Source organism: Gouania willdenowi, chromosome 8, assembly GCF_900634775.1.
Source record: "Gouania willdenowi chromosome 8, fGouWil2.1, whole genome shotgun sequence".
In the NCBI taxonomy this organism is placed as follows: Eukaryota; Metazoa; Chordata; class Actinopteri; order Blenniiformes; family Gobiesocidae; genus Gouania; species Gouania willdenowi.
This window is the reverse complement of record NC_041051.1, coordinates 7668786-7696711: the sequence shown is the minus strand read 5'-3', so window position 1 is coordinate 7696711 and position 27926 is coordinate 7668786. Positions and strand designations below refer to the sequence as shown.

At 36.8% G+C, this 27926-nt stretch overlaps 1 protein-coding gene across 5 annotated transcripts in view; it reads right to left on the bottom strand.

Moving 5' to 3' along the window:
- The window catches only part of rfx1a (regulatory factor X, 1a (influences HLA class II expression)), a 35871-nt gene extending 14485 nt beyond the window's left edge, over positions 1–21386 (bottom strand). For 2 of the 5 annotated variants that reach the window (XM_028455842.1, XM_028455843.1), the window contains exons 1-10: positions 21215–21386; positions 15783–16160; positions 14099–14208; positions 11973–12068; positions 11373–11470; positions 6679–7117; positions 4582–4763; positions 2415–2534; positions 2131–2264; positions 1786–1904 (exon numbers count right to left, since the gene is read on the bottom strand). In XM_028455842.1, the coding sequence (XP_028311643.1) occupies positions 1786–1904; positions 2131–2264; positions 2415–2534; positions 4582–4763; positions 6679–7117; positions 11373–11470; positions 11973–12068; positions 14099–14208; positions 15783–16140 (1656 nt within the window). In that variant the 5' untranslated portion in view covers positions 16141–16160; positions 21215–21386. The remainder of the gene's footprint in view (positions 1–1785; positions 1905–2130; positions 2265–2414; positions 2535–4581; positions 4764–6678; positions 7118–11372; positions 11471–11972; positions 12069–14098; positions 14209–15782; positions 16161–21214) is intronic. The other 3 variants (XM_028455844.1, XM_028455845.1, XM_028455846.1) reach the window with 3 other exon arrangements.
- Positions 21387–27926: the final 6540 nt, after the last annotated feature.

The following is a 27926-nucleotide window of genomic DNA, read 5'->3' as shown; positions in this document are numbered from 1 at the left end:
GAGGGGAGGAAAACACCAAAAAATTAGACATAGCAATTGAAAAAAAAAATCCTAAACATTTATTTTATTTTTTATAATAACTAGTACAGTGCCCTACGGAAGTATGTATTCATATAGTGGGAGCTTAAGTAGAGTTGTCAATTATGGCCAAATGAGTATGTGTTTGAAGGTTGGATGTACAAAGAGGTGTACATACTCTGCACTCTGTAGTGTAATAAAGATGTATATTTGTGGGTGCAAAGTAAAATAGTGTGTGTGATTTCCATGGTTTAATTCTTTGGGACATGTGCATGAAAAATGTGTTTGTTGTTTTTTTTTAATTCATTTTTATATTTTTGTAATTTGGTGTATTTTTCTGTAATGTATGTTTTTTGGAGTCATGTATATTTTTGCATCTTTCTGTTGTCTTTTTGTGCATTTTTTGTATAAATACTTAGTTTTGTGTTTTTTGATTCATTTTCATATTTTTTTTGTTGTCGTTTGGTGTATTTTTCAGTAATGTATGCTTTTTGGAGTCATTTTGTGTGTTTTTGGAGCCTTTTTGTGTATATTTACAGTTAGTTTGTTGATTTATGTGGTCATTTTGTGTGTTTCTGGAGTCATTTTGTATATTTTTGTGCATTTTTGTTGTTGTCGTTTTGTGTACTTTTTGTATAAATATTGATTAGGGTTTCGTTTTATTTTACTCATTATTATATTTTTATTAAAAATACCTTGTGTGTGTGTGTGTGTGTGTGTGTGTGTGTGTGTGTGTGTGTGTGTGTTTCTAGGGATGTCCCGATACAACTTTTGCATTTCCGATACGATACCAATATTGCAGCCTTGAGTATTGGTCAATACCGATATTGATCTGATATGATATACGAATCATACGTACTTGTATTACTTATTTCATAGTGTGGAATGTTAGAAAAGGCTTGATCAAGTGATGTTACTCAAACATAGAATAATAGTCAACAATTCAAGTTCACTTCAGATAATTTTTACTGTCAGTATATGGTGGGAACAACTGAGGGTGGGGACAAAAACAAAAAAACCTTATCAGAGCACTTATATCAAAGATATTAGATGCAGTCCGATAAAAAATGATATTCGTTTTCTGGCCAATATCAGATATCAACATCAGATCGAGATACCCCTATGTGTTTCTGTAGCGCCACACGCACGATTTTTCGTAATGTATGTTTTTTGGAGTCATTTCGCACAGCTTTGAACCAAGCTAAAGCTATGTTGCAAGTATGAGCTCTGTCTGTCTCTGAACACCAGAGATATTTGGGGCACAGACAGGCAGACAGACAGACAGACAGACACACAGACAGACAGAGATCCCTTGCTTTAATAGATAGATGAGCTATTATCTGAGTAACACTTGTTAAGAAACAAAGTCTGAACTTAAGCATTTTTTACATGTTTCTCTCCAACACTTGTAAATATCATTGAAATCAATGAAAATGATAAATGCACACTTTTAATTTGAAAGGCCCTCGTTGAAGAACAGTGTAATAGGTTGATTTGATCAGATTATTGATCAGATTATTGCAGTGTGAGGATCGGCCGCTTTTTTCTGTCCAAGTCAGATATGACTGGGAACGCCCACATTTCAGGGCCACTCCACCCAGAGTGCGTAACTGGGATGAAAGCGCGCAGTGACTGACGTAAGTACGGGGGGAGAAAAGTGTGCAGGCAGAAACAGCGCCACTGCAAGGCTTTCCTGACTTACACACGTGGGAGAATAGAGCCCAAGAAGAATAAAAGGAGAAGAGAATTGAATGAAAAGTCTGTTACCTCACAGTGTTCTCTGTACAGGAGCTGAAAGCTCTTTATGTGCTCGAGCTCAATCCCGTCTGGTAAAGATTTCCCCTGAAGGTCGATTTCTGGGAACTCTGGGAGAGCTCTGGATGCATCTGAATACGCAAATTAGGAAAATATTAGAAAAATCATACTGTATTTAAATCATCATTGTCTATGAATAATAGTTAATATTGTCATGGGATCTGATGATTATTCCACAACTAAATGTCATTTTAAAACATAATGCAGATTATTAATATAAATCCTATATTCTTTGAATCATTGATCAAAGTTCTTTAACTGCTTTATAGTTATCTGTTCTCTCTTCACTAAACTTACCTAAAAACTGTTGGTACTGCTGCACCTGGGTGCTTATGTCCACATTGCCTGAGCCCTGCTGCTGTTGCTGCTGCTGGCTGGCTCCTGCCACCGTCCCATTGGTCATCCCTTCTACTTTATGCACAGGCTTCAACCTGGTGGGAAATAGAGTGAATAATGTACATCAGACATTCACCTTATAAATACAGTATTAAAGCAAAAATGAAACTTGATGTTTGGAGCCATGATGCTTTGGGTATGTAAAGAAAACTTGCCACAGTGAGCTTGAGTTTGCATGTGAGTACCTTTGTTTTTGTGAAAAAGGCTGTTGCCTCATTGCCAAATGCTGCTGGTCCTCCATCAGACGGAGAAGAGATGAGCCTGCTTTGATTCTCAGCCCATAATAGTGGTACTTAGAGTTACCCCTACAGGAACACAGAAGGTTGTTTTAGGCAAGGCAAATGTATTTGTATAACACATTTCATACACAAGGCAACTCAATGAACTTTACATGATTAAAAAGTGCAACAGAAAAAAATACAGTTTATAAATCCATAACAACATTAAAATCAAATCAAATCAAAAAGAGTGCCATTAACTTGGATTGAAAAATGTTTGTTCCACTTCTTTGCAGCATAACAACTAAAAGCAGCATCACCATGTTTACTGTGAACTCTGGGCTCCACTATCTGATCTGTGTCCATAGATCTGAGAGACCTGCTGGGTTCATACCTGACTAACATCTCACTGATGTATTCTGGACCAAACCCATTCACAGATTTATACAACAGCAGCAGAACTTTAAAGTCTATTCTGAGGCTGACTGGGAGCCAGTGTAAAGACTTTAAAACTGGAGTAATGTGTTCTGATCTCTTTGTTCTGGTTAAGACCCGAGCTGCAGCGTTCTGAACCAGCTGTAGCTGTTTGATGCTCTTTTGGGGGATTCCTGTCAGAAGACCATTACAATAGTCCAGTCTGCTGGAGATAAAAGCATGGACCAGTTTCTCCTGATCTTTCTGAGCCATTAAACCTTTCACTCTGGAGATGTTCTTTAGGTGGTAGAAGCTGTTTTTGTGATAGATTTGATCTGACTGCTGAATGTAAGATCTGACTCAATCAGAACAAGGTTTTTGACTTGGTCTTTAGCTTTTAAAGATCGAGACTCAAGATACTTGCTAGTTAAGGGTTAGGTTTAGGTAGGGTTAGGGTCAAACTTATCCAGAATCAGTATATTGATCCAGATCCCCTCCAAAATTAATTGGAATTTTCCATCTCGTAAGATTTATCTTTGGTTAAAATTTGGTCAAAATCTGTTTGGCAGAGGTTTTTAAACAGTGGCTCCATTATGGCTGTTACTAACAGTGTAGGTATGAGTCAGTAAGTGTATAGTCACGAATGCATCAATCCGTAATGATTTTTAGATGATAAATGCTAGCTTTTCTGTTTTAAACAGTACATTCTGCTTCTGAATGTAAAAAAAAAAAATGTTTAAATACATTGCGGCACTGGTTCCAAACCTTTTACGGCTCGTGTCCCCATTTTTATGTAACACATTTCTGGCAACCCCAGAGACATTTTTTCTCTAGAATTGGTTTTTGATCATGTTTGTTATATTGTGTTACAAATCCAGAGTCGCCTGGATTAGTCCACAGAGTGTGGCAGCTCAGATATTTTTATACTGCAACTACTTATATTTGAGAAAGTGGAAGTATAGAATACGTTTGTTTCAGATTGTGTGAGGTAAATAATAATAATGTATTATTATTTAAAATAATAATAATAATAATAATAATAATAATAATAATAATAATAATAAACAAATAAAAAATATAATTTTAATCAGTAATTTTTCATCAATTACTAGATATTTCAGATGACCCCATTTCAATCTAAAATATATAAATAAATATAAATAAATAAAAATATATATGTAGACTATAAAGGCAAAGGATGTATCTGGGTGAACAATGTCGGAGGTGTTCTTAGTATAAGAATGACAGGAATATATATAAAAAAGATTTAAAACTGTTACATATAAGAGCTTGACAATAAATTACTAAATAATTACCATTGTTGGTAGCATATGATTTTGTATATTTCTATGTGTATATATAATTATATGTATATGCATATGTATGTTTCTTGCATGTAAACTGTTAATCTGTTATGTTAACTGTTTTGTGAAAGGAAGCATCCACTGATATGATTTATGACAATTACAGGGGTGGGAATTTACAAGTAATTACTTCCTCTTACTCCTTTTCGAGTTTATGTATATATGAAAGTATGTTAATTCAAAAAGAGTCATGCGTATATGTAATGTACTTTGAACTCGAAATAAACAATCAATCAATCAATCAATTCCAGGCGGCCCCACATAGGGTCACGACACCAAGGTTGAAAAACCCTGTATTACGGTAAGTTTAGAGAATGGGTAAGTCCAGAATGCTAGAAGCTGGTAACGTAACCCACCGTGTCCCAAGGCGTCGGGTGCGTAGCCCCATGAAGACGGATCTAATGAGCTTCCCAAAAGATGCAGCGTTCACAGGCTCCAGTTTCTGCTCCTGGCAGTGCAGCAGGTAGTGGCAGTAAAGGGTGGAACGGGGCAGACTCACTCCTTCAGCTGTCTCATAGTTGTCCAGCAACCACTGTACCTGACACGTAGGCAACAAAGTAAGAACACAACTGGAGCAGTTAGCAAAGCCAACACGTACAGAAAAAGACTGACAACAATGTAGGATCGGTTATTCGGTACATGCTGCACATACATTATTAATAAACTACACAAACACACAAATCCATCCATTTACAGCCTGTTAGTCATTCAAGAATGAACACGAGTTTATTTGTTTGCGTGCCGTGGCATACAACATTGGTATGCAATGAATCAATGACCTGTAATACTGATGAGATGTCTGCATTTCAGTTATCATAATCATCATATGGGATTCATTGGGATGAATATTATAGTAATGTAGCATTTCAGGCAGATTAAAGAGGCTCTTAATAACATGCACTGCAATGACATGAAAACGATGAGGTCATGGTTTGTTTTCGTGCAGGAGGAAATCACAGTTAGAAAAATGGGTAACACTTTGCTTGAAGTTTCTCACATAAAAGCTGACATTACACTGTCATTATTATGACATGTTACCGTACATTAGCGTGAATAAGGTGTCATGAAGCTGTTATTAAGTGTTGTTCGTTACCCTAACCCATAAGCCTTTGTTACCCTAACCTTAACCCTAACCCTCGCCTCTAAGCCCACCTAACGCTAACCATACCTAACCCCTAAAACTTAACCTAATTAATTTTGGAATTTCCTTTATGAATCCTGGAAGTTTGCTCTTAAACACGTTTTACAGGATTTCCGACAACCAAGGCACATCACCGTTCCTGGGGTTCCTTGTCTGAGCCCTTTTTAATTCAAAATTAGTTTAGGGTGTCTAACCTCTTTATTTTAATTTTATTTTCTAACCTTTTAAGTTTCAATTTGGTTTTAAATGAAAATGCGTATACACTTATTAAGAGAATGTTAAAAAGAATAGTAACATAACATAACCGCTAGAGCGGACATGGGCTCGTCTGTGAATGGTCGCATTTACAGACCTTGGAGTCGCTGTTAGTTTACCAGTAAACAGGAAGAGATTCGTCACCTTTATAATCAGTGTTGACTAGGCCACTGGAAGTGAGGCCCAAGGCCAAGGCAGGCTGACTTGATAATACTGTATCATGTTTTTCGGCAGTCAGTGCCTTCTCCTCGTCCTTTTCTGTCTGCCCTGGTTCTGCCTGAGATTTCTTCCTGTTAAAAGGGAGTTGTTTCTTCCCACTGTCGTTAATTGCTTGTTCATGTGGATCTTGTTGGGTTTTTTCTTTCTTATTATGAATGTTATATTTTGATAAGCGCATTGAGATGACTTTGATGTAATTTGTGCTATACAAATAATGTTGAAAGTTGAAAAGTTGAACAGAAGGTTTCCTTTGATAGTAAGGACGTCCTGTTGGCCATGCCTAACCTCTAGTTCCCTATCATAACCTTACGAAACCCCTAATCCTAGCCCCACTAGATCCCTCCACCTAACCCACAAAATGTCAACATAGCTCCAAAGGTGTCATAGTTTAGTCACGCTTATTGACAGCCTTTATGACACCTTATTCTTGCTAATGACAGATAATGACTGCGTAATGTCAGCCTTATGTATTACCAAAAAACATAACTTCTTAGTAATAACTATTTGAGCCCATTTTCTACCTCAAGATTGAGGCTTCTTTTGAGAATGTAACCCCTGAACAAAAATGGTTCTGCAGAACAGTTACCGTTAGTGGCATAGCTAGAAAAGCAGGCGCTGTGGCACCGCAATTGTTGAATGCTGTCACACTGACCAAGTTTTATCGTAAACAAGTCTGAAATCAACTCATTGTCTGATTAAAAAATTATGTAGTTCATTTTTTTTTTAAATTGTGCTTTCCAACAACATAACAATGACATCATCGGTGTGGGCCATCCAAGGGTTGTGTGAATGAGGACGACATGAGATAAAAACTCCTGCACTTGGCATCTCTGCATACCTTCTTGTCTGCCGACGGCACGCTACCCTCCTCGCCCTCTGTAATACTCACAGTGGCTGGGGAGGCGCGGGCCGTGTGTGAGTAGCTTTGACTGCTGGCAGCCGCCCCCCCACTGCTGCTGCCGCTGCTGCTGCTGCTGCCCAGCATGTATCCCCCCTGGATCACATAGCTTCCCGCTGTGCCACCATTGGTGCCTGCGCCCTCCCCGGCACCGTTAGTCGTACCGCTTGTGGTGACTGTAGCCCCTCCCCCTGCTGCAGTGGTGGGTTGTGTCACAAACATAGACACACCACCTGTGGTGCCGGCGGTCACGGAGACGGTCAGAGGTGTGCCGGGGGTGGATGCCTGGGACACTGAGGCTGGCTGACCTTCATAATACTGGGCTGCAGTGGTTTGGGTGTAGAGGGGGGTGTCAGTGTAAGGAAAGGCGCTGGAACGGCTGAATGAAAGAGACATAAATATATGTCAGAACACAGAGGTGAAAGTAATGCATTACAAGTACTCACATTACTGTAATTCAGCTGCTTTAATGGATATTTGTACCTTTTTTAGTATATTTTTAAATCAGTAATTTTACTTGTACTTAAGTATGTTTCAAAAGAAGTAAAGTAATTAATTACAGTTCTACTCCCAACCGTAACTGAGTAAATTATTATTTTTGGTGATTATTTTAAAATTTCTGTTTCATGGTCTCTTCATAAACTGCTGACCTCCGTTTATGAAGGCACATTGAACATAATCCATTTATTCTTAGTCATGCCATTTGTGATCAATGACCTGAAGAAGTTTTATTTTACAAACTAAACACAATAATAGTTGTAATAATTATCAGAGGTGAAAGTATAGGACTACAAGTAAGTTATTTTAAATGAGCTGCTTTTATGGGTACTTTTTTGAGTATATTTGTAAATCAGTAATTTTACTTCTATTTAAGTACATATTAAAAGAAGTACAGTAATTCATTACATTTCTACACCCAAACATTACTGAGTAAATTATTATTTTTTTGTCATTTTTTAATGTTGGTTTCATGGTCTCTATATAAGTAAGTAAAATTTATTTATATAGCGCTTTTCGCAGACCAGGGTCGCAAAGTGCTTCACATTTTACAGTTTAAAACAATAACAGTAACAGAGGACATATGCCAGTACAGTGCAGTGTCCGTAGAAAGCAAGAAATAAAAGGGTCCATACAAAGCCTACATTGGACAGATACGGAAGTGTGGCTAGAAAGCCTCCCTAAAAAAGTATGTCTTTAGTTGATTTTTAAAAACATCCACAGAGTCCAGCATGCGCAGAGTGTGTGGAAGTTGATTCCAAAGGCGAGGAGCTACCGCTTTAAACGATTGATCTCCTCGAGTTTTAAAGCGAGTGCAGGGGACCATCAGCAGGTTCTGAGAAGAGGACCTCAGGCTCCTATTGGAGACGTAGGGCTGGATCAGGCCTTTAATGTATCCAGGCGCCTGACCATGGAGAGCCCTGAATGTCAGTACCAGGATTTTAAAATTAATCCTGTATATGACAGGGAGCCAATTTAGAGATTTTAAAATAGGAGTAATATGGGCTGACTTGTGGGTGCGGGTCAGGAGCCGTGCAGCAGAGTTTTGGACTACTTGGAGGCGAGCCAAGTCCTTTTTACTAAGGCATGTAAACAGGCTGTTACAGTAGTCTAATCGTGAGGAAAAAAACGCATGCACAATCATATCAAGCTCATGATGAGAGACCATGCGTCTCAGCTTAGAGATGTTTCTCAGATGGAAAAAACAGTTCCTAATAAGCTGTTTAAAATGCCGTTCTAGGGACATCCCTTCATCAAAAGTTACTCCAAGGTTCCTCAGACTACCTTTTACAGAGCTACTTAGGGCGCCAAGGTGCTGCTTAATGAGAGGCACAATACTGTCCGGAGGAACGACTAGGGATTCTGTTTTACAGGAGTTCAGCTGGAGGCTATTTTCACTTAGCCATTGCTTTATTTTGGATAGGCAGTTTGTGAGAGATCCTCTCGTAACTTCGGCATCCTTGAGCTTGGACTACAAAATAAAAGCGAGAAATAAAAATGGCGGATTGCTCGAAGTGTTGGACCTGGAGTTGATGTACTAATTTGGCAGTTCCGCTGCAAATACTGTGATGCAATAGTTCAAAAAACGTAATAGAGAATAGAAAAATCGAAACAGATTGAAAAATATGAGCAAAACAGAATATAAAGATATCTACGGAGCACCTGAAGAGACTAATTAGATTTTTTCTGTACTTCTAAGCACTCTAAATATACAACAAAACATGACATCATATTGTTAGAGGACACAGAGAACGTTCTACCAGTCAGGTAAGATCTAAACCACTCTAACACAGGGCCTGACATGCCGACCACATCCCGCAATCGCTTAAACAAGATTCCGTGATCGACCGTGTCGAACGCAGACGAGAGGTCTAACAGGACTAAAACCGAACATTTACCAGAGTCGGCAGCCATCATGATGTCGCTGGACACTTTCAGCAGTGCTGTTTCAGTAGAATGGAACTTTCTGAAACCAGACTGGAATGTGTCAAAAATGTTGTTAGCCTCCAAAAATGATGTGAGCTGATTACAGGCTAACTTTTCTAAAACTTTAGCCAGGAACGGGATCTTTGAAATTGGCCTAAAGTTCTGAAGTTCTGTTGGGTCCAAGCAGGTTTTTTCAATTTAGGTTCCACAACAGCATGTTTAAGAGAACACGGGAATACACCAGCAGCAAAAGAAATGTTAAACATTTTAGTGATCAATGGGCCGATTGATTCCAAAACATTAATAAAAAGTCTATCAGGGATGACATCTAGACGACAAGAAGATACTTTCATGCTTTTTATGGTCGATAGGACATCCACTTGGGAGACTGACTTAAAAGAAGACCAACTATGAAGAGGAGGGTCAACACAGACTTGAATGCAGAAAGGAGGAGAAGCAATATTCTCTTTTATTTTCCTAACCTTGTCAATAAAAAAGTTCAGAAAGTCATTGCATCCATCCCTGGACTGTGCAGAGACAGCGGTAGCGGCAGGTGAGACAATAGAACTAATTGTGTCAAAGAGCACTTTAGGATTTCTCTTATTTGAGGCTATCAGCTGATGAAAGTAACTTGATCTAGCCTCCTCTAATAGATTGTTTAAGGAGGCAACAAGTTCCCTTAGATGGAGTCTATGGACCTCGAGCCTGGAGGAGTGCCACAGGCGCTCGATTTTACGACATGATCTCCGTAGATTCACAATCTTGTCGTTAATCCAAGGACAATACTGTTGACGGGACGCAGTATTAGATTTAAAAGGCGCCATTTGATCCAGGATAGTACAGTGCTTGTTAAAACAATACAGGAGTTCATCAATTTCAGTGAAGCCATTAAAAACAGAGGGGTCAAAACTGTCACAGAATCTATCTGCTGTTGTCTCTGTGATGATCCTCCTCTCTACTTTAACGGGTAGAGGGCGGGGCTCGGGATGGACTCCCATGTCAAAGAACACACCACTATGATCGCTTAGGTAAACGTCCTCAACATTCACGTTTTCCATCTTCAGACCAAGTGAAAAGATCAGGTCCAAAGTATGACCTTTCAAGTGGGTGGAGCCTGAGACATGTTGAATGAAGTTAAAAGATTCTGTCATAGATAAAAGGTCCGCTGCTGCGGTAGAAGCATCATTATCAATGTGTAGATTAAAATCCCCCAGAATTAAAACCTTATCCATTCTTATGACAGATGATAAAAAGACAGTAAAATCAGATAAGAATGCACCAGTAGGACCAGGGGGGCGATAAATTAAAACACAAAAAAACGATCTTTCAGAACCGAATTGCATCATGTGTGACTCAAAAGTGCTAAAGTTCTCTGTGCTCATCACTCTACATGTGAACGCATCACTGTATACAGTGGCCAGACCATCACCGCGGCGAGAGGGGCGGGGCGTGCCAACAGCTGAGCAGCCAGCTGGACACAATGCGTTTAGATGAATGAATTCTCCCTCCCTTTGCCACGTCTCGACAAGGAAGAGAAATTGCAGGTTTTTCCTGGGAAATAGTTCATTTAAGGAAAATGCCTTATTTGCAATGGAACGCGTGATTAATAATCCAAAGCAGCTGGGCGAAGGGGAAGCAGGTATCCCATCTGAGTGTTCTGTAATTGGCCGCAGGATCTTACGTTCAAGGCACATTAAACATATTCCATATGTTTTTAGTTGTGCCATTTCTACCTATTATGTTGTTATCCACATGGCACATTTGACATGGCACTGTTTTAGAGTTCATAAATGTAGCTATACTTAGAGCCTGATCATTTTTTTTAAATTTTGAATTGAATTTATTAGTGTTAATTTATTTTGAAAAAAAGTTGTACATTTTGACAAACCATTTATTTTATACAGATGCCTTTATTGAAAACAAATTAAGTTCCAATTTTGCAAGATTACTTGTTTATACATGAGATGTTTAAACCCCGGGGGTGAAAGTAACTAATAACTTTTACTTTGAGTACTATTTAATTGAGCTACTTTTTTTTCTTGTACTTGAGTATTTTATGAATGACTTACTTGCACTTCTACTTGAGTACAATTTCAATCAAGTAACAGTACTTCTACTTGAGTAGGATCATATATCAGTACTGTTTACACCTCTGGCTGTTGTAGACAAACTGTTGCTATGTGCTTGTAGGAGTGGAGAAAGGCTCTAACATGGTGCTGGTAGTGTAGCTGGTGTCTCCTCCTTCCACATACTGGACTTGATTGGTATACACATGTTGCACTGGCACAGATGTGAGCTGCTGCTGGACCTACACAAGCACAAATAAGCCAATCAATTTGGGTCCAACATTTAAAACAATTTTATTTTGAAATGCTTTTTTCCTAAAAAAACAAAACAAAAACTACACACGTTTCTTAATGCCAGTTTCTGTGTTTCCTCATGCATAAAGCCCCAGTCAGACATGCATTCCTGGCACTGGTATATACTGTATGGACTGGTATAGGCTCTGAGCTGTCTACTGGATGGCTTCCTGTCCTTGTCTCATCTGGCATGAAGTAAGACTGACGGTTCAGGTTAAAGGGGAAGGGTTCTCTTGAGACTTGTGTTTGGTCCTTCCCTGATGCCAAGGCTTGGCTGTTTGGCTAACCTGTCTCCTGATGTGGCTCCTCTAGCAGCAAATCCATTGCTAAAAGGCAATGATTTTACCACAATACACTAAAACCTTGCCTTTGAGGTTATTAACGCCTTTTGTAGGATATAGTTGAAGCCAAATACTCTTATTGATAGTGTGACGTAGATGATTGCCTTACCTCTGGGGGGATGTGAACCGGCTGAAGACTAGTCACACTCAGCTGTGTGCCAGGCTCAATTTTGGCTATCTGAGAGGTGGCCTGCACCACAGACCTCTGTTGGGACAAATATATATTCAGCACAGGACATTTCCAAGCAGGGTTGGGGTCCATTATAATTGTAATTGCGTAATTGATCATTAATTACAATCATGACATCATTATATTTGTAATTGTAATTGAAAAACATCTGTTGCTGTTGTAATTGTAATAGAATTGTAATTGTAAGTTCTATAAAAACTGTTATTTACAACTTAAATGCAAACCTGTGGAACCATGTTACAGTTCTACAGCCAGAATTCTTGCTTGTTTATATGTGCCAAATAATTATTTTATGGAAGAATTTACAAATAAATTCTTTAAAAACCATACAATGTGATTTCTTGGATTTTTTTTTTCACATTCTGTCTCCCACAGTTGAAGTGTATCTATGACGAAAATTACAGACCTCTCTCATCTTTCTAAGTGGGACTACTTGCACATTCGGTGGCTGCCAAAAACTTTTTTGCCCCCACTGTAGTTAACAATTATTAAAATATGTTTCATATCATGTTTTCCCACTACCTGTCAGTTCTCTTGAGAACCATTTTATCATTTAATAAAAATGGGGGACTAAACCGATAGAAAAAAGGCTCAGATGTCCACACCTAAAATATTGATACCAATATTATTCCTTTTTAGGAAACCTAACAAGGTAACGAAGAGATGAAAAACAAATTGGATGATAGATAATATTTTTTGTGTATTTTACAGCTGATTTAATACATGGGTCAAAACCAGGAGTGGAGTGAGCATCTGGCATACCGGTCATTGTCCCGGTGGGCTGTCGATCCGAAGTGGGTCGTTCCGGTGCGCAACGTTTTTTACTCTTTTTTTTTGAAGAGCGATTGGAGGAAGACATGGTAACAGGTGGCCAAAAAGGGTCCAAAAGTGGCATAAGCGTTGCAAGAAAAGAGTGTAAAGTGACTACAATGGGCCAAAAGCAGTCAAGAGTGGCCAAAAAATGGGCAAATAAAGAGGAACCAGGTGATATGTAATGGCAAAGGGTAACTTAAATGGGCAAAATGTGGCAATCAATAGTGAAAAAGGGCAAAATGTGAAACAAATGAAGGCAAAATGTAGGGTAAAAAGGAAAGAAGTGGTATTTATTGGGCAAAAGTTAGCTTATTTGGATGAAAAGTGGCCAAATAAAATTTAAGAAAGGACAAAAATTGGATTAAAACGTCAAAAAGAACTTTCAAAAATTGACAAAAATAAGGAAAAAAGGGTGCCTACACGGGCCTAGTTTGGTTTTTGCTTTTTTTTAACCTCTTCTTCTTATCCATTGTTCTTATCCCACTTCTCATCTTAACATGATGGCGCCAGAAACGGCAGCCACAGTGTGTTTATGTGTGTTCTTTCCACTGCAACTACCAAGTTCAATTCCTTGCACTGTTCTGTTCTGTACCTGGTGAATAAAATCCTTCATGATTCTGATTCTGATTTATTTGCATAAGGTAAAGTCCAAAAAAAAGTGTCGGAAATTTTTGACAGGGGGCAAAAACGGGACAAAGGAAGGTGGAAGGTGGAAATACAGTCGGTAAAAAGGGGTTAAAATGTCCCTATTTTAAGGTTTTCTGGGGGAATAATCATTAAAATTAAGACATAAAGAGCCACATGTTGAGCATCACTGACTTAATAACGGCTTCACCGTGGTGTCTCTGATAATGTAGTGGGCTGGTCTGGATAGAAAATGCCAGAACTGAATTTTTATCAGTCCACCCCTGGTCAAAACTGACCTGTAATCATAAGAGATGCTAACAGAAAGCTAACACAAGAGGAAGGATACGTTTTATAGGGTTATTTAATAAAGGCTCAGTATTTATGATAATTGTAATTGAACTTTAGCAATTGAGAACGTAATTTTAATTGGCTTTCAGGGTAATTTTTTAAAATTTCAATTGTAATGAGAAAAAATGCCGGTCATTGTCATCAAAACTGAGTTTTAATTGAACATGACAAATTATACACATAATTATAATTGAAAAACGGAATCAAGAAAGCTCAAAAAAAAGTTCTTAAAGCGTGAGTGTGCATTAACATATCACCTGCTGAGCCATTTGCACTTGCTGAACCACCTGTGTGGGAACCCCTGTCTGCACCACAGCTGGAGGGGGACTGGAGTCAGAAACGCTGTCATTGGAGTGAAGCGAACCTTCTGTGAGGTGCAAAGAAAACATTTGTCAGCCTTCAAAAAAAGGGATGTTCCAATGGCAGCACAGCACCAAAATATAAGTTGCTCAATCTGTGCTTCATCAAGAGTTTAAAACTATATTGCTCATTGAAATATAAAAGCTTTGATAAATACAGTAACTGAACAAAAAGATAGGAAGCAAACAATATTGCAATGAAGTGGCCGAATATTTTTGAAAAATTTCACAAATGTACATGTTTTACCCTTTAACTATGAAGGTAGATATGTTGCAAAATAAGAGTGCTTGTAGAATGTGAGCTTGTGTATAAAAAATCTCCAAAGTTGTAATCTGACATTTACTCACATGGTTTTTTATTATTATTATTGCTTGTGCCTATTATCCTTTACAACCACAACTCTGTGGTTACAACTTCTCCAATCTGTGCAAATGTTTTCTTTGGGTTTCAATTTTAACTTTACAAGTTCACAATGTTTCCCATCATTTGTGACTTGAAATACATTTCACGCATGTGGATTTTTTGTACAAGTTCTCACATTACATTCTACAAGTTCTTCCATTTTGCAACATACAGTATGTACTTAGATATTTAAAGGGATCCTTCACTGTTTTTACAAATGTGGCCTAAAACCTTTGAAATGTCCTTATTAGAAGATTTATGCCTAATAAAACACAATATTTTGCACCATATTAGTTTTATCAACTTTTAAAAATGGGACTACTTTTAAGCCTGTGCACCGCCATATTGAAATGACATCAAAGGTGACGTGATTAGCCCCTTTTAGTCCATTGAGTTCTATAGAAATAAAGCATTCAGCATCATTTAGCAGTTTTTTCAGTCAAAATGACATCTTGTGCTGCATTGGGATGCTCTAAAAATCAGTAAAATTAAAAAATAAAAAAAAGCAATGTAAACCTCTGTTGTTTACTGAAATTTGATAAAAAAAATCCATGACCAGAAAAAATCTGTGACCGCAGGTGGCGACAGTTCCAACTCTGCTGTTTCGTAGACGACATGAAGAAGAAGAGCAAAATATCGGGACTTAAACCATTAAACCATACCTTCAACCATTTCTGACTAGAACACCACATTCAACTCAACTTGGGTCGGCATTAATGAGCAGTTGGAGTTGGAACTGTTGCCCCTGTGGTCACAAATTTCAGTAAACAAAGGAGGTTTACATTGACTTTTTTTAACTTTGACTGATTTTTAGAGGAACAGAAAGCACCACAAGTTGCCATTTTGACTGAAAAATCTGTTAAATGATCCTGAACGCTTCACCTCCTATAGAACTCAAGAGACTAAAAGGGACGATTCACGTCATCATTGACGTCATTTCATCATGGCGGTGCACAGGCTCAAAAAAAGTAAAGTAGTCCCATTTTTAAAAGTTGATAAAACAAATGTGGTACAAAATAATGCATTTTGTTAGGCTTAAATTTTCTAGTAAGCACATTTTAAAGATTTTAGGCCACATTTGTAAAAAAACAGTTGAGGATCCCTTTAACGATCTAAATTAATACCCTTCAATTAGTTGGAAGAAGTAGTTGATATTTGAATATAAAATTCAGGCTTTACCTGTGACAGTGACTACGATGTACTGAGGAGTACTTTGAGCATTTCCAGATTCTGTGGGGGAGCTCTGTATCTCTGCCGTCACATACTGTGTCTGAGCAGGCTGTGTCACCACTGTGGATGGGGTCTGGCTGCCAGTTACTGGTTTCTGTGGGCTGATGGTGGCTGCTTCAGTGGTAGCGGTTTGGCCGGTAGGGGTGACAACAGTGGCCGTTGCAACAGTGGTTTGAATCTCAGCCAAATACTGAGACGTTGTTGAAGGTGCAGATGTGGTGTCAGGAGGACCAGGTGTGACGGTGACCACAGCTGCCTGGGTTTGGGCCGCCTGCTGGATCTCACCTACGTAGCTCGAGGTGGCCATTACATACAGAGGGAAACACACTGCAAAGAGAAGAAGAGGAATGCTTGTAAAAGCAGGAAAACATCTGAACTCAGCTTTAACCAAGGACAAATATGACATTTGTATAGGGGCATTCCATGTCATTTCACAAATGGCCCACACAAAATTAAGACATTTTTACCAATTGTTCCATGATTATTCAATATGCACACTGTATTTAAGATATGACCAATTTAGTGAGGGTGGTATGTGTTGATTTTTGCTTGTCTGTATTTTACTTCCATTTTCAGCTCCTAATATCTCAGGAAATACACCACATAGAAACAGAGGTGTAAAGAGTGCTGACATAGCCTACTCAAGTAGAAGTACTGTTAATTGATTCAATTTGTACTCAAGTACAAATACAAGTAATACATAAAATACTCAAGTACAAGAAAAAAAGTAGCTCAATTAAATAGTACTCAAAGTAAAAGTTACTAGTTACTTTCATCCCCTACGTTTCATTATTCATTTGATTGTTGTCTGGTCATTTCATTTTTTGTAGTTTCACAATGTCCGTTGATTATTTTAAAACAAAAAAATAATAATTTACTCAGTAACTGTTGGGTGTAGAAATGTAATGAAATACTTTACTTCTTTTAAAACGTACTGAAGTACAAGTTAAATTACTGATTTTGAAATATACTCAAGAAAGTACAAGTATCCACAAAAACAACTCAATTACAGTAACGTGAGTATTTGTAATCTGTTACTTTCACCTCTGGATAGGAAACTGAAATTTGTTGTAGTAATACAATAATATAAGAAAAATATCCGCTGTACATCCTATCAGGCGTAGGCATATGCAAACCTGAAACCCTGACAAACTTTTTTCTAGTTTTGAGGAGCTAGCATGTCCACCAGATACAATGTATAGCAGATATTTTTGTATATTCTAAGATTGAGGGTGGAGCTGTATTACTATACCAAATTTCAGTTTCCTATGTTGTGTAATTTTTGAGATATTGAGAGCTGAAATTGCAAACTAAAAATGTTATTAAGCAACATCACATGGTAAAAATTTCAGAATTTGTCCTAAAATTACATGGAATGACCCTATACATTAATTTTGAAAAATGTAATAAACTACAATGCTGATGTCAATGAAAAGGAGAGTAGCATAACATTAAATACAACTCCTAAATTAATCAATCACATTTTTATTTAATAGTCTTGAGAAATCCACTTCTCTCTTGTTCCTTCAACAATGCCAAGCAACACTGAAGCAGTTGCTTGTTACTAATATCAAAATAATATCAAAATAAATAATGTTGCCACACAAATCTGGACATTAGTGTCCAGAGGTAAAATAGTCACTTGCAGCAGTTTGTGACGATCCCAAACTCAGATCTATAATGTTGTTCTTTTTGTAGCAAAATTACTTCACCTTCGCTATGTTTAAGATTTCTGTGGCTGACTCATTGGAGGCGAAACTGATGTGAAAATTGCGGTTTAGGTCTGTTGAAAGGAGCATTCATTTTGGGTTTCTCATTACCTGTAACATGACCACAATGGCCCTGGCCTTTCTCGTATTCTACACCATTGTGCCTACATTTGAGGGGAAACCCCTCATAGCAATTCATGTTGTCATTTACTGATAAAGTGGCTGAAAATGCACGCAGCCTATTGAATTCATGACTTTCAAGATGAGCTACAAAGGCTTTTTACAAATATGCATTGTCTTTGCTGCAGGGAAGGGGAAAACCAAACTGAGGATAAAGTGTCAGAAGTAACAATAACAGTTTTCTTTTGCTGTAGTGTAAATAATGTTTTATATGTCTGCATTGGTTGGCCAGGGGATTCAAGATAGAATTGAGCTTTTTTATAATAATACAGTATTGCACATTTCTATAATATGTATTAACTATCATAATGAATATATAATTCTGAAATCTAAAACTGAATGCAACCATTGGTAATGACCAGTGAAGTATAGCCACCAGTAAAAATATTCCTTAAGATTAAGAGGGGACATAAAGGTCATAAAGTTTTGAAAGTGTCTATTTGTACAGTTGTCGTACGGACAACCCCCGGTGCTATTGGTACGGTTACCAAAGAACACGTACGTAGCATCTTAGGATTAGAGTTAGGGTTAGGTTATAGCCTAATATTGCAACAATTTTTAGGGTTAGGGTTAGGTTTAGGGTAAGGTTTAGTCTTAGTCACGCGACCTAAACTGGCCAAATAGGGGCGCTGCGTATGGATAGAATGTTGGTATATTGATACGGCAACCATACGGATAGCCACTGCCGAAAGTGTTTTTGAGAGTTCGTATCTCTGTTATGTCACAAAAATGGCCTTCAAGCATAACGCGGCATTCTATCCTGGTTCATAATCAAATGTGTGGCTGGATTAAAATTCAGAATAGAATGTACAGGTAATACTTTTAGTAACGTCTATAACACAGCTATAGTGCAATTATGAAGTGTTAATAGACAAATGTGAATTGTTCATATAATAATACCTGATAATTCTTGATGAACATTTTCTTTGTTAGAAAACAACGTGGAGTGTTCAGTGATTAAAGTCAGCACAGACCTCTATACTACTATCATACTTGCTCTATGCCACCTGTGTCAAACCCAAAGTCCGAGGGCCAAATCTGGCCCTTTAGGATCCCATGTGGCCCGCAAGAACAGGCAACAATGACAAAAAAAACACAAATTATGATGTAAATGACCAAATAATTCAGTTGTAGATATCTCAGTCCAACCAAATTTAAAAATTCAATGAAACTACACAATATTTGCCAGGTTTTTTTATTCTTCCCATGCCCATATCACTGATTGACCTCCACAAATTGTGAAAATAACTTTATTTTATTTTTTTTTATCTTGCCATTTCCCATAAAATTACTCTAAACTAAACAAAAGTTTGCTCACAAAATCAATGAGTTTTGAAGTGAACCTCTTTCAGGTTTATTTATTGCTTGGATATAGTCATTTACTTGTGGTTAATAAAAGTCCATGCACATTTGGTGCTGTTGCTGCTGTTGTTTTTTTTTTTAAATGTACATCTTGCACAGTATCTGAACATTTTTGGAAAACCTGTAATTTTATTTTGATCCTTTATATTCTGTATATAATTTAAAATCTTACACCGTGGCTTAGATTTTTTTTGTATGTCCAGCATACGTATGTTGAAAAATTGACGATAAAGATGATTGATTTTGTCATTGGGTATAGTAGACGCCGCACATCATGATTCAAACTCAAGGCAAGGGGGCCAAATTTGGTTTCAGTGACACCCCTGCCTTACATAGCCTACTGCGGTGGTTCTCAAACTGTTTAGGCTCTAGTACCCCCATTCTCTTATTTCTGATTCCAAGAACGCCCTTTGTCCTAACCCTAATGCACATTTTAAAGAATCTTATTTTGTAAACAAGTAGAATGAAACAGTATTTAGTATCTCGTGAATGGATTTACTTTTAGAGTTTTTAATAATTTCCCACCTGGTGTTGGACCAAGACTGACCCTTGTGTTTTCAATTTTAACTTAAAATAAACATAAAAAAACCCACATATTTTACTGCTTTCATTTGTTCATTTTCCATTCTTTCTCTCTCAAATACCCCTTCTTGCAATCGCGTACCCCTAGGAATACACGTACCCGCATTTGAGAAACACTGGCCTACTCTACATATAATTTATATGTCTACTATTCAGATTCAGGTACATAAAACTTTATTTGTGCCCGAGGGGTAATTATAAGGCACAAGCATAAACAAGAAAATGAGAAAAAAGAAAAAGGACAATATTTACATCTGAACGTAGCCTATATAAATATTACACAATAAAAATTAAAGTGCAAACTGGGGCACAATAATGTTAACACAGGCCTTTTTATCTCAGTATAGAAAGCCTAAGATCTTGTATTTGGCCCCCTGAGTAGGGCTGCACAATTATGGCCAAAATAATAATCATGATTATTTTGATCAATATTGTAATCATGATTATAATCACAATTATTTATCATAAATATCTGTGCATTTATTGCACTACTTTTTTAACACACAATATGTGTACAGTTTGCAGTGCAAATGTTGACTTTAAAATTTAATTATAATTTTTTTTTTAATTATTTAAAAATATTAGCAGAAAAATCTAAAATGTACCAAAGGCTCACTTAATAATTCATTTTATTTATATAGCGCAAATTACAACAATAGTCATCTCGAAGTGCTATCAAAATATAAAATAATTACACTAATACAGAGTGCAGAGCCTGTATTTTAAAAGTAAATATTGCCTACAAACAGGATAATTTAATTGTGACAACCAAAATCGGAATCACGATTAAAATTCGATTAATTGTGCAGCTCTACTCCTGAGTAAAAAAACGAGTTTAACGCCCTCCGTGACCACGCCCCTTTCACGTTAAATGGCCACCTTAACTTCCCCTTATTAATACCAGACACTTCCTTTAAGCTGTGGGTGTTAATACCTTGCCATTTAATTTAAAAACGTTACGATATGGGTTTTATTTACCCGCCTTGTTTACCTGTTTGATAGAAATAAACGTTTATGTGCATAGAGCCGGTTAATGTGAATTACTAAGCGATATATTGCTCCTTCACACATAATGTGTGCCCTTATCGTACAGAAACGGGCCGTTACGTATAATATCACACGTTTATTACAAAGAGCGGCGGTGTCGTGACCAAACCCCGGTGTTGTGCCGTAGGCAACGCTCATAGAACGCCTGACTGGTATCTACAACAACCGCCATTTTGTACATTTTGCATTTGACATCGCCATAACAACGGCCTGCTTGACTATGCATCCGTGCCTGCGTCGTCATGGCAGAGCAATGTTAATGTGCAGCGAGTACAACGCGTCCAAGAAACGCACTCTACCGTTTAGCATAAAGCTAACTAAGCACGGTTTAAAAAGAGAGAGAGAGACTGACTGAGAGAGAGACAGAGAGAGAGACTGAGAGAGAGAGAGAGAGAGAGCAGCCTGATGTGGACAGTGAAACAAGCAGGGAAAATGCACAATTGAATAGAAGCATAGCAGCACTGTAGAACAATAATATGTGGAACATGTGAACAGCTTCACCTCTGAATCCACGTAGGAGTTTCCCCCACGGGTTAATATCTTCTTATAATGTTTATGGCGGATTCAGTTGTTGTTGTTGTTGATCCCCGTTGCTGGGTTCTTGTCGCCAGGGCTACCGTGGCTATGGCGCTTCGTCCTCACCAGGGCAACTGTTGCTACCCACCCGCTCCCTTCCTGCACCTATCTGTCCTCTGATTGGTTCAAAGCTGGAAAATGGTCTTAAAGGGCTAGTAGCACATACATTTTGTTACAAAGCGTTCTACGCCCACTTGTAACAATCTTTTTGATTTGTTATGGGGTACTATTCATCATTACATTTTGATAGCGCTTCAAGATGACTTTTGTTGTAATTTGCGCTATATAAATAAAGTTGAATTGAATTGAAATTGAAATAAATTAACCATGAGTGGTGGTTCTCAAACTGGGGTCGGAGGACCCTCAGGGGACCTCAATCCATGGCTTGGGGGTCCTTGAAAAAAAAAAAAAAAAAAAAACTAGGGAAGAGGGTTAGACAAATCAAGAATGAAGTCAAAATGTTGAGAATAAAGTTGAAACGTCAAGATAGGTCATACCATTGCCCGATCTTGTTAGATCTTGGGAGTTAAGCAGGTCTGGGCCTGGTTATTAGTTGGATGGAGACCACTGAGAATTTCAGGTGCCACAGGGGGGTGGTAGTCACCCTAGTGGTATCTGTCATTGTGTCCTTGGGCAAGGCACTTCACTCACATTGGCCACGTTTACACGAGAGCCTAAATTCATTTTTGAAGTGGAATAAAAGTTAATTCCTCTTTAACCTGACCTTGTAAACACATAATTCCTAATGCTAATTTATTTCGAAATTAAAGTTAATTGCAAATTAGGTGGCTGGTTTATTCCATTTTTAATTCCAAATTAGACCATTCCTCTTTCTTGTAAACACTTTACACTTGGTTAAAACCTCTTTAAGTTAATTCGGATAGTTTTGCACTTGTATGACTTGCAGCGATGACGTGCTGGTGACGGCATAATCCAAGACGGCGGCGGCCCAGACTCCAACCTAGACTATTTAATAAGAGCCTTAAAAGACATGGATATAATGAAAAGAGTGGATGAACGGAGGCATAAACATGCAAACTTTCACACGGACACACACAGACTTATTAAACACACACGGACCTCGGTAAACGGAACAGGCTTCACCACACGGCTGGCACTAGGACTCAGAGGTGTAGTAAATGTGTCCCAGTACTGCATTCACTGGCTGTAATATCATCAGTTTATCATTTTACATGTTGTTACAGCTACTATCTTTACCAGGGAGATAATGTTTATTCCTGGTGATAGTTTTCCAGAGTTTTATTGGACTTTTTAGAGGTGACTAGATTCTCCTTCCACACAAAAACTTCCTTCAAACTGAAACTGTGAGTTACTGTCGAGCTGTTGCTTCAAAACCACAATCAAGATAAAAGTGAAAACAGTTCTCATGTGTGGTGTTCTGTGTTATAGCCGACAATAAAAGGTTTGTTGTGTGTTTTTCCTGATAGACGTGATAAATCACGTTTGCACCCTGACCAATCAGAGCCTTCCAAACCTCCAGACCTAAAGCAGAATTATCTAAAGGCAAATAAACCTGTTTTCCATGTAAACCTCCGTTTGGGAATTACTATTACCATGTAAACACAAAGCAGAACACTTTAATTCCGAATGTTTTAATTCAGAATAACTACATCTTAATTCCGAATTAAAAAAAACATCATGTGACCGTGACCATTGCCTAGTATGAATGTAGAGTGTGAGTGTTGGTGGTGGTCAGAGGGACCAATGGCACACTACGGCAGCCTCGCTTTCATCAGTCTGCCCCAGGGCAGCTGTGGCTACAATAGTAGCTTACCACCACTAAGTGTAGAATGAAAAAATAATGCCTTAATTCTAATTTCATTCAGCATTTCCAAATAATAATGAAACTCTCATCAGCCCCTACAGTCAGAAAACATCACAGGAATGTGAAAACTGGAACTGCTCAATATGCATTACATTAATGCTGACTGGACTTTAAATTTAATTTCTTTTATGCTCCCTTTGTACGTTTTGTGTTTAAATTTTAGTTTATATATAGGTAATTGCTTCTCATATTTTATTTTATTTTAGTACTTGTTATTTTAGCTTTGTTTTTATTTCCTACCAATACACCAAGACAAATTCCTCGTAAATGTAAATGTACTTGGCAATAAAAAAACAATTCTTATTCTGATTCTGATAATGTAATGTTATGGAAACGTTTGAATAACTCCAAATGTGTACTAATCTATATGAATTTAAAACCAATATTACTATTATTAAAAAAAATGTCTCTGTTTAAAAAAGGCAGTGGCTATGCGTACGGTTGCCGCATCAATATACCAAAATTCTATCCGTACGCAGCGCCCCTATTTGGCCAGTTTAGGTCACGTGACTAACCTTAACCCTAAGAATTGTTGCGATATTGGGTTATAACCTAACCCTAAACCTAAACCTAAGATGCTACGTACGTGTACTTTGGTACATGCACCAATAGCACCGGGGGTTGTTCAAATGGCAACTGTACAAATGGACACTTTCTTAAAAATATTAATGTGATTATTGTCATTGCCCTTATTTTATATATCACTAATATATACATACAGTACGTATATATTTACACACACGAGAGATATTCACTAAAATTGTGTTTAGGTATAAGCATTTTGTGACTGTTGTCATCATGACCTTCACAGTTCACCTCCCTGACAGTGTGTTATTAGGTGTCAAGGTGAACGCCCCCTTAAAGGCCATTCTGCGCCTTTTATCTCCATAATAATGACTCATTCATCCTCCTCATTGTAACGTCCTAAATGAGTAACCTTTGACTGTGTGGCTACACAGATAAACATGTTTTATTTTTTTGTCTGACTCATAAAACTATTTCTATGTTATCTGTCTTTGAAAATGCCATTGGTCCAGTCCAGTCTTATTCTCAAATTAATATTTGAGCAAAAAGATTATAGAGAACACAATCAACTGCTGTTGTTAGAAAATTAAAATTGTTTTTACCAATCATATTTTTCGAACCACATAACTGAGTGAGGTGTTTAGCTCTTATAAGTGACAACTTAGACACATTTTTTTTTAACATACATGCATTTGTTGCATTGGATATTTACGGTAATTGTTTGCATTTTGAATTGAAAAAAAGAAAATTTTTTGCTGACAACATCTGCTTCTTGCTGACAACATCTGACAACAGTTCTACTCTATGTGTGTGCATGCAAATGTATTTATGTATTTATTAAGCACACAAGATGCATTTTATTCTGTCACATTTGTTATTTGCCTGTATTTTAGATTGCTATATATCATCGCCTTTTATAGAAAAATTCAACAAAGAAGCTTCAGTATGTAAGCCCATTCCCGTCAGTAAATAAAACAACAACAAACTAGGAAAAGTATGAGGTGTATATATATATATATATATATATATACATATTAGGAGACAACCTGTACAGTATATATATAAAAGAGAAAGAGTGAAATAAAAAGATTAAAGATAAAAAAGAGAAATGTGTTGAAGTGAAAATAAGAGTAATGTTAGTATGGCAGAACTTAGCTTAGTAAACTATTCTACCACGCAAGTCATGCAGAGTGAGGGCCCAAAACCTCTTTAATGGTTTTAAGACATGAGACATGTTAGTTACTTCATCAAAGTTGCCTTGTGAAATAGTCTGAATTTGAAATAAGGAAAATGAAGAGATGAAATTAGATAAAATAAAGTGAAAAAGATTTAAAAGAAAAAGTACCTAAAGAAGATGAGAATAAGATTGAGCAATGATGAATAAGGTGATTAAATGATTATTCATTGGAAGTTTGGCAAAATCAAAACTTTTGATCAATTTAAAAAAATTGCGAAAAATAAATAAATAAAAAAAAATAAAAATGAATGAGTCGACGAGATGAATTAAAGCGCTGTTTTTGTGTGTCAATAAGGAAACTTATACAGTTGCCGGTCAAGTTGTATTTGCACGTCTTTGTCTATTTTGTGTGTTGTGTTAGTGTAGAATCAATGTTGAAAATGTTTGTATGGCCTGCGTATTGTCTATGAGTATATATATATATATATATATATATATATATATATATATATAACATAAGAGATAATGTAACAAGAGACAAAATGAGCTTTAATCAGAGAAGTTAAGAGACTTCTTTTGATTAAGAAAACATATATCTGTCCCACAATGAAAAAAAATTATAATATTATAATTAAATGAGCCTCTGACGACAGACAAATGCTAATAACACCTTGTTATAAAAATATATAACATATTTCCAATAAAATAAAAAAAGAAAAAAATGATTTAGCTCTGTTTACAGTTGTTTTAAGGCCCCGTTTTGGCTAGCACCACGCAGATTTGTCACTAGTGCTCTATTTTATCTCTTGTTAACATCTAATCTGTTGTATTTTCAATTCATATTTTTACAATGTCAGATCTGATTTGTCATACTCTAATATTACTCTCCTAAATTAATCTGATCTAACTGTATAGATACATTATTCAATGGTAGAACTTCTAACCTTTGAACTTTGGCATCTGGACTGATGACTCCAAAAATATTCCATCACATTCATACAACATCAACCCAGACAACAAATAAAAACACACTTTCCCTAATCTATTTATTCAGAGTTTAACAGTGGAACTTTTCAAACTTAGGCAGATTGTTATTTTCAACAATTAAATTAATCTTTTCTTGTCATTTTATCTATTATCTAGTTGCGTTACAGTCATTTATTCTAGAATTTTTATTAAGAAGTGATGACATCATCTTTGACTGTGTTCAGATGGTTATCTGTTCCAATAGTATTTTTAATTCTGCCTTTTGCTGTTTTCTATTAAATGTCACAACCATTTAAACTTAGTTTGCTCATAATTAAACTGTTTTCAGACAAAATTAACCGTTAACTCATAAAAGTAGCTCTCCCTTTTCCAGACATGCACAAACATCTCTTATTTATTTTTTTCATTTTGATCCTCTAGCTATTTATAGTTAACTGGGTCTTGATTTAATCTATTTCTGTTTAACCCATGAATCTTTTTTTATGCTGGCATCATCATATCTCCTAATTATCTATTTTTCTGTCTGAGAGTATTTTCCTTTTTTTCTATCTTGTTAACGTCACAAAAACAAACAGAAAGACAATAACCATCACAAGGACAACATTAAGAAACTTAGTCTACATTAAACAACCCTTATACACTCATCCAACAAATCAGACACACAGATACAAAAGACCCCTGAATGATAAAAAGTAATAAATGAATAATGTTGTATATAATTTGTCTTGTTTAAATCAGCAGTAAATATTATCTTTAATTAACTGCAATAACTGATCATTTTCTAAAATATTAACCTTCTTTTAATTAAACAACACTGATATGTTCAAAATGATAAACTTCTTCCTGCATGTATGACTTTATCATATGATGATCTCATATCTTTTATTCTGAAATGAACTTCTAGGGCATGTTATGTCCCATAGTAGATTTACAAGCCTCCTCAGGCTGTCGTAAGACTCCTAATCCTCCCTTAGTGGTGGGATATAAACCCACCACTATTCAAGTTTTCCATTTTCAAACACAATTCATCCCGTTTACCTTAGATGGTGGTGTCCAAACCTTCAGTGATTCTGCTAATTTCTACTCATCCAGCCCCCCTGAGACGACTATTGAGTCATTGTAGATGGGATCAATGGCTGAGCTTCTCCACAATAGGTGGTGACATTCTACCTCTTCTTCTTCCACACCTTCTCCATCTTGAACCCACTATATAAACCTGTATGGGGAAACTTAAAGAGACAAATACACACGTGGCCTCTGATCTGGAGAACCAAAAAAACATGTAGTGTTTCACCCCACAATGAAAATACAACAGATTAGATGTTAACAAGAGATAAAATAAGGTTGGGATCACTGGATTATAATGAATAAGGTTATTAGAACTAACTAACACTGTGTGAGCCGTGATTTCAGATTATCTCCTTCTACAGATGTCATCATTTAAGGAAATACATTTCTACATCATAATTATGAGGAGATACTAAGTCATAATTATGAGATACTATCTCATAATTATGAGTAGCAATACTTAGAGCCTGATCATTTTATTTATTTTGAATTTCATTCATTGATGTTATTCAATTATGTATTTAAAGAATTGTACATTTTGACAAACATTTTATTTTATACAGATGCCTTTGTGAAAAATTAATGAAGTTCCAATTGTGCAAGATTTGGTCTCTTCCTTTTTAAGTTTCTACATGAGATGTTTACTATATGCAAGGGAACCGTGGCAAGATTTATTACCAAAAGTATACATGGAGGTGAAAGTAACGATTATAACTTTTACTTTGAGTATTATGTAATTTATCTACTTTTTACTTGTACTTGAGTATTTTATGTATGACTTACTTGTACTTGTACTTGAGTACAATTTAAATCAAGTAACAGTACTTCTACTTGTGTAGAATAAATCAGTACTCTTTACACCTCTGAGTACAGATTAGCTGCATAAAGTTCACTTTCATACTCGCGTGGGGATCGAAAACGCCTACACATTTCCAGTGAAAATCAGTATTTCAAAAACAGCTTGTACACAACCTTTATTATTAGTGACTGACCTAAGCCATAATTACGAGACAGTATCTCATAATTATGACTTA